General features: G+C 45.6%; 1 protein-coding gene across 1 annotated transcript; it reads left to right on the forward strand.

Moving 5' to 3' along the window:
* Positions 1 to 5,154: 5,154 nt before the first annotated feature.
* LOC134490125 (serine protease 55-like) lies at positions 5,155 to 7,691 on the forward strand. Its single transcript, XM_063293005.1, has 5 exons — positions 5,155 to 5,351; positions 5,502 to 5,746; positions 6,207 to 6,346; positions 6,865 to 7,115; positions 7,601 to 7,691. Exons 1-5 carry the CDS (start codon positions 5,155 to 5,157, stop codon positions 7,689 to 7,691), a joined length of 924 nt encoding a protein of 307 aa, XP_063149075.1.
* The last annotated feature ends 435 nt before the right edge of the window (positions 7,692 to 8,126 follow it).

Here is an 8,126-nt window from a genome sequence, read left to right on the forward strand (position 1 = left end):
GGGTTTTTTTTAAAAAGGGAAACAGTCCTTTTACTGTCCATCAATCACACAGGAGAATTAGCAATAAATAAACCCCTCCATTCCACTTCTGCTTGACTTGCCCATTTCACAACATAATTCTACTACTGATCTGTATGTACTAAATTTCATACGTGATAGAAGACTGTTAGGCTTGATTTTCTCTGTTCATATAAGTAGCATGGGCTACCTACCAGCATCCACAAGTGCAACTTAAAATACATCATACATAGCAACACATGGAAACCATGACCAAAGACCAATCATAAGAATAAAAGAAAAAATTATTTGTAAAAAAAAAAAAAAGCTTTAGGAAGACAGATTGGAGCCCCTGCCTTTACGAAGTAAGGCAGTCACAACTTAAGGAATAAAACAGCAGTGTAAATCTACCCCTGCTGCTTAAATTCCTTTTATTTTAAGTTTGGTCACTTTTCAAAAAACATTCTGCTTTATCATGTAGAAGAACTTTTGAAATAGCTTATCATAATTTTCAACATTTGATGGAAGAGTGTGGACTCTACTAGAGATGTTAGAAAATGGTACTAATGTACCCTGGCTGAGGAAACATACACCACAGTGACAGTGCCATAGCAAAACACACACACACCCTCTTTAAATACCCCTTGGAGCTAGCCTTTATATGAGAAGACAATGATCAGAAACAAGCCTTAGCAACAACAAAAACTGTACGCTTCCCTTAAGTAAGTCTCTCAGAGGTATTCCAAAATTGCCATTAATGGAGTGTACTTTATTAACCAAGCTCAGTTTTAATCACTTTGAAATATAAATAAAATGAGATTCAGTTTTGTGGGGTGTGACCCATGACATGCCACTCTTTTGGTATGCAGCCCTCAATCTGCCCAGGTTGCCCAACTCTGAGCTACAACATACTAATTTGAAACTACTGTATTCATGTATCAATAAGTTGCCAGCTAAGACTTCTTTTATTTATTTATTTATTAAATTTATATCACCGCCCATCTCCCCCAATGGGGGACTCTGGGCGGTTTACAATAAATAGCATTAAAACATAGCCACATAAAAATTACATTAAAATATACATAAAAGCAAACGTAAAATCCAAGTGGAGATGGATCACTAAGGGGTACTATGGTGCCAGCCATCCCCAGGTGGAGCTATCACTCTCCCCCTCCCAAGCAAGGTGGCAGAACCGGGTCTTAAGTTTCTTCCGGAAGTCCAGGAGTGAGGAAATCTGTCTCAATTCCGGGGGCAAGATGTTCCAAAGGGCGGGCGCCACTGCAGAGAAGGCTCGCCTCCTGGACCCCGCTAGATGAAATTCCTTTGCTGATGGGGTCCGTAGCATGCCCTCCCTGCCTGACCGGGTGGGACGGGTCGATGTTATGGGGACGAGACAGTCCCTCAGGTACCCTGGTCCCATGCCATGTAGGGCTTTAAAGGTGGTAACCAACACCTTGAATTGGACCCAGAAGCGAACTGGTACCCAATGCAGCTCGTGTAACAGTGGTGTCACATGGGCTGATTTTACAGCCCTGATAACTGTCCGCGCAACTGCGTTCTGGACCAGCTGAAGCTTCCGAATGCTTTTCAAGGGTAGCCCCATGTAGAGCGCATTGCAGTAGTCTATATGGGAGATGACAAGGGCATGAGTGACTGTTCGGAGGGCATCTTGGTCCAGAAATGGGCGTAGCTGGTGCACCACCCGAAGATGTGCAAAGGCCCTCCTGGCCACGACTGCCACCTGCTCTTCGAGCAGGAGTCGCGAGTCCAGGAGGACCCCCAGGTTCCGCACTGGTTCTGAATGGGGCAGTGCCACCCCATCCAGAACCAAAGATGACAACTTCCTGGAACCCGAGGGGCCATCAATCCACAGCCACTCTGTCTTACCAGGGTTCAGTTGAAGCCTGTTGTTCCCCATCCAGGCCCCCACAGCCCCCAGGCACCTGGAAAGGGTGGAGACCTCATCACTTACTTCACCCGGGATGGAGATACATAACTGGGTATTATCAGCATATTGATGATACCTCATCCCATGGTGACGGATGATCTCACCCAGCAGTTTCATGTAGATGTTAAATAGGAGAGGAGAGAGTACCGAACCCTGTGGCACCCCACAATGGAGGGGTCGAGGGCCAGATCTCTCCTCTCCTATCACCACTGATTGGGAACAGCCCTGGAGGAAGGAGGTGAACCAGCGCAAAACTACACTGCCCACCCCTAACCCCCTGAGCCACCCCAGAAGGATACCATGGTCAATGGTATCGAAAGCCACTGAGAGGTCCAAGAGAGCCTGGATGGATGCACTCCCTCCATCCCGCTCCCGCCAGAGATCATCCATAAGTGCGACCAATGCAGTCTCTGTCCCATATCCTGGCCTGAAACCTGACTGAAAGGGGTCCAGATAATCAGTTTCCTCCAAAATTCTCTGGAGCTGCAACGCAACCACTTTCTCAACCACCTTTCCCAAAAAGGGAAGGTGGGAGACAAGGCAAAAATTGCCCAATATAGTAGGGTCCAAGGATGGCTTCTTGAGGAGGGGGTATACCAGCGCCTCCTTAAAGGCAGCCGGAAACACCCCCTCCCTCAAGGATGCATTAACCATCGCCTGGACCCAACCACAAGTCACTTCCCGGGCTGATTTTATCAGCCAGGAAGGGCATGGGTCAAGCTGACATGTGGTTGCATTCACAGTCTGGAGAATCCTGTCCACTTCCTCAGGCCCAACAGGATCAAACCGTTCCCAGATAACAGGGTACATACATTCCCCTGGCATCTCCCCAGACTCCGCTACACACTTAGAGTCCAACTTAGAAAGGATCTGAGTTATTTTATCCTGCAGTTGCTGTGAAAACTCTTCCGAATGGCCTTGTAGGTGGGTCCCTGGATCTACCTGACCCAGAAGAGATCGAGCGATCTTAAACAAGGCCGTCGGACGGCATTCTGCAGATGCAATAAGAGCGGAGAAATATTCACGTTTCGCCGCTCTTACCGCCACAAGGTAGGCCTTAATAGCAGCTCTAGCTTGTGTTCGGTCAGATTCAGTCTTCGTCTTCCTCCAGCAACGCTCCAGACATCTCTTAACCCTCTTCAAAACCCTCAACTCCTCCGTAAACCACGGGGAGTGACGGGTCGAGCGAGGCAAGAGAGGACGCACAGGCACGATCCTGTCCAAGGCCCCGGCTGCGGCCCTGTTCCAGGCCGTGCCCAGGACCTCCGCTGGACCATGCAGCAGGCCCTCGGGAATAACCCCCAGCTCCCTCTGAAACCCTACCGGGTCCATCAGTCGCCGGGGGCGGACCAATTGAATGGGTCCAGCCTCCCTGCGGAGCGGGGTGGCACAATAAAATCTCAGGGTCACCATGACCATGACCCATGACCATGATAATGGGGACAGATCTAACTCTCCCCTCAGATCACATTGCCACTGCTCCAACAAGAAAACCACTGTCTCGAGTCGGGTCCCGGATAATCTGGGACAGGCCCATGGCTGCCATGGTAGCCATGAACTCCCAGGCCACCTCCGAGGCACGTCCCAGGGATGGCAGATTGAAGTCTCCCAGAACCATAAGCCTGGGGAACTCCACTGCCAACCCCGAGACGGCCTCCAGCAGGGAGGGAGGTTGCTACGCAGCAGGGAGGCTGGTACAGCAGCAACACCCCCAACTGTTCTCGGGATCCCAGCTTGAAAAACAGGGTCTCACAACCGGCCACTTGCGGAGCAGGGCCCCTGAAGGCCACTAGAGATTCTCTGATGACAACTGCCACCCCACCTCCCCTGCCCTGGTGTCTCAGCTGGTGCCACACTTGAAACCCGGCCGGGCACACCTTGGAGAGGGCTACACCCCCTTCCGAGCCCAGCCAGGTCTTGGTGATACACGCCAGGTCTGCCCCCTCCTCTGTGATTAAATCATATATGAGGGGGGCCTTGTTGTTCACTGACCTGGCGTTAAGGAGCAGCAGCCGAAGACCAGGGCTCGCGAGGGTCTGTCGTCCAGGGCCTGGGTATGACCCTGGAGGGCCGGAACACGCCACCGGTAATAAACACCAGGGGCGTCTTCCCCGAAGATGGCCTGCCCTCCAGGTCCCATCATAACATGTAAATTGTAAAGGGCCCTTATTCCAGATTATCAAATGCCATGAAATATCATTCACATCTGCAATTTTTCAATAATGCAACAATGTCAGTCACTGCATCACAGCTCTGCATACACACACATAGAGCATTAGGAATGGGGGTGGCTCATTGTGCTGTTAACAGAAGCATCTTTGAAATAAATATGCATGCAAATTACAGTAGTTTAGGACTAAGGATTACCAGAAGAGTTGGTAATGCTGGAGACTGTCTGCCGTGACGTTAGAGTTCTGTGTAGCTGAGGTCACAGATTAGCCTTTTGTGAGCTCAAAAGTTCCATCTTGGATGTCCCAGGTTCTCTCGCAATTCCCTTAGCCACAGAAAGGAAGATGGGGCAGCTATTCAGGCTGTATGTTATCTTCCAGCTACTTCTGTCTTCCTCCTCCTCCTCCAACTGTAAGCAACAATAACCCAAAGTAGTAGACTTGAGTCCTGTTTCCCCCTTTGGGAGGACTGAGAGAGAGATCTATGCAACCTCGGTGCTCTCTTTTTTTGAGTTAAGTGATATATTTAAGTTCGAAGACCAAAGAAACAACCTATTATTTAGAAGTTAGGACTATATTATAATTATGGTTGATCAGCCAGATGTTTAGACTGCATTTGGCATTTTTGTCCACCTATCAAGTCCTTCCCAAGGACCTCAGATAGGCAGATGTTGTTTAATAATAATAAAGGTATTGTTGCAGTATGTAAGCTGTTTATTTATGCGTTTATTATATTTATTAATTTAGAAATTAGAACATTATTATCTGTACTACTGTTATTACTACTACTACTAATATTATGTAGCATCTGGGATTCTGCTTTCAGTGCCTTATTTTGACTTCCTTGGTTTTTATTAAAGGATGATATGAAGCATTGCTATTTATTCACTTAACTATCTGGATATTGGTGAGTGAATGATCTCTTCACCAATTACAATTCTTGTAAGCTTGTTAGCCTGTGATCAGCACGAAAGCTCACCACCACTGGAGAGTATGTTATATTGCACAGATAGGATGTTTAGATTAGGGTTTCCTACAATAATGTACTGGTCTCCTACAGTTTGTGATCTTCAGCATATGCAACCCATGTCAGACAAAGATGAACATGTGCCCCCAGAACACAATAACAGCCCAGAAGTACCATGGCTTGTGAACATCTATGGCAATGGCAAGAGATGCCAAGGAATTATCCTGAGCACTTGGTGGGTCTTGACGGCAGCCAACTGCTTCCTGCTGATGTGAGTAATGGAAGAACTTGGGAAAGTTTTTCCTTCTAGGAATGATTGACATACAGGGGAATATAATACACTGGGGAGGTCCTACAGCTGAGCATACCAGGATCCGTTCCTTTGATTGGTTCAAAATGAGCTGTTATGTATATTTTGTAGGAGTCCGAGCCAAGTAGAGTTGACTGGATCTCACGGGCGTTTCTCTACCAAGACAGTGAGCCAATTTCTGCTACATCGGGGCTTCAGTTCCTGGAATACAGCACCCAATAATGACCTGGGACTCATCCTGCTTGGCCAGCCAGTTGATTTAAGAAGGCAAGACATGTGGCCAGCTTGTATCCCCAAAGAACAAAAACCTTATGACACAATGGAGCAATGTAGGATTTTTGAACGAGGTGATAATGGTGAGTTTGGGAGCATTCTATCTGGATTTTTGGACTACAGAAAAACTACCATCGATGAGGGTCAAAGCCACAAGTACAAATGTCTTCAAGTTTTTTTTAAAAAACAGCTAACTAAAAGCAGGATTCAGTGCATCTGGCATAGCTGTAAAAAATTATTGGATAAGCATGGCAGCTAGTATCTGATATGCAGTCAAGATTCTTTTTAGTGAATAATTTATCCTTCTTGCTGCTTTGAAAATATTTGAAAATGTGGTCAGAAGCTGGAGAAGAGATTAAGCAGGTTTTCCAGAATTTGATCATTTTAAAACAACTTTAAACGTATAAACAGTATCAACATTTAAAGTATAAATATTGCACATGTACAGTCCTATGCACATATTAAGATAAAAGAAGCATTGCAGGAAACCTTGAATTAACATAAGAATTTATGTAGCTGAGGATCTTTTCTCCCTCTCCATAGGAACCTTGAAATTGTTGTTAAAGGTGACCACTGTGGAGGGTCTGAGTGCCTCGGAGTGTTCTAAGCTCTGGCCTGGATCTACAGATGAAAGGAACTTGTGTGTTGCAAGAAAAATGCCTCCTAAGGATGCAGATTGTAGGGTAACTTATATAAATGGACTCAGGGTCAAACCTCTGGATGAAGGAAGTTCCCTTCTGCTTTCCATGACTATTCTAACTCCCTGAGTTAAATTTCCTGTGGCGCTCAGGACCATGAAACCACTGCAATAATGTCCTTCCCACAGCCCTCTTATTTATCGACATAATAAAAACCGGAATGCTACTGTTTCAAAGAGGGAGTAAAGCTTTCTTGGTCTGTTTTCAGCATGATTTCTGTGTTTTTAAACCTAAGATTATTCTGAAACATTGGAACTTAAAAAAACAACAACTATTGCTGGAATAATTTGGATTTGCTGACCAAGCAAATCTATATTTAGAACTCATTGGATGTGTCAGAAGCCTGTGATGCTGGCTGAACCCATCCCTGCTATGTCAGCATTAGTGATAAAAATCTCAGCTGCACAGCCAATCCACAAACAAAAAAACACCAATGCAACTGCGTTAGGCTCTCTTGGAGTTGCCTAGTTGATTTTCATGCCTTCTTTCCTCTTCTACTGCAGGTGCCTGTAGGTAGTTCAGTGATCTGCAATGACCCAGCTACATCAAAATGGGAAGTGATGGGCATTGTGAGCCAGAGCTTGTACAACTGTTCTGCTCCTATTCTGGCTTCCCAGCTTTTAACTCATTTAAAATGGCTAAGGCAAGAGGGATCCCTAGAGAATCCTCTTCAGCCAGAAACAGAATTACCTTCAGCCACTCCAGATGTATCGATCACATCTAAAGCAATGATCAAGACGCTTTCAGCAGCTCGGCAAGTACCAGTAGCAGCCTCAGTATCTCAAACAACCATATCACTGCCAGCGGCCAATAATGTACCTCTTACAAAAGTCCAGGATAATGTAACATCAACATCAAGTCAATTCCTTCCCCAAACCAAAAAGCCTGAGAATGTAATGTTTACCACGACTGAACATCCATCACTTGTAACATCTTTTATCACCCAAGGGTCCTCTACAACAGCTACAAAAACATCATCTGAAATCTCTTCCAAACCTACAATATCTACAAAAGCACACCAGTCCCAGTCTCTAGTCCCTTCTATAATCAAAGCAGAAACGGTTAAAACGTCCATAACAAAACAGCTCCTCTTGCACACAAGAGAGTCAGAGCATGTAACATTCACAACTATTGGACATGAACCCCATGAAAAATCTTCCACCAAAAAGCAGTTACCTTTCACAGCTGAACCAAGTTTTGTTGTACCAACACGTATCATAATATTGCCACTTACCACAGCAAGGCCATCCCAGCCTTTGCCATCTTTAGAGACCACGAAAGCACCTCCTATGGAGCTTCCACCATCCACAACTGCAACAGATATCAATGAAGGTTTACCTGTTCATTTTGTGGTAGCTGAACCATAGTTGCCAAGGAGCAAACAGGAGGATCCATTTCTGGCATGAATTGCCCCACCCAACATAGCCACAGCTTCCCCATCTCCATTTCTGAGCAGGTAGCTCTGAAACTGGATGCAGTGAAGTGGCACAGAATTGCCTTGATCAGGAGAATCCCCACAAGAATGAAAGGGGAGCCAAATAGGAGTAATGAAGGCAGTGGACATCCAGGAACATATACATCAAAGGACTGCAGGATAATCAATCATTTATTTCTTTTTGTTCTCTTTTTTTTCTTTCTCTAATGGGTTTCAAATAAAATGTTTCTAGTATAGTATAATAGCTTAGCCATTCTCTCTGAGAAAGAAAGTTACCCATATGACTGAACCAATAAAAATCAGGAGGAATTATCAACAGGAAACCAATCC

Source organism: Candoia aspera, chromosome 2 (assembly GCF_035149785.1).
Source record: "Candoia aspera isolate rCanAsp1 chromosome 2, rCanAsp1.hap2, whole genome shotgun sequence".
NCBI classification, from domain to species: domain Eukaryota; kingdom Metazoa; phylum Chordata; class Lepidosauria; order Squamata; family Boidae; genus Candoia; species Candoia aspera.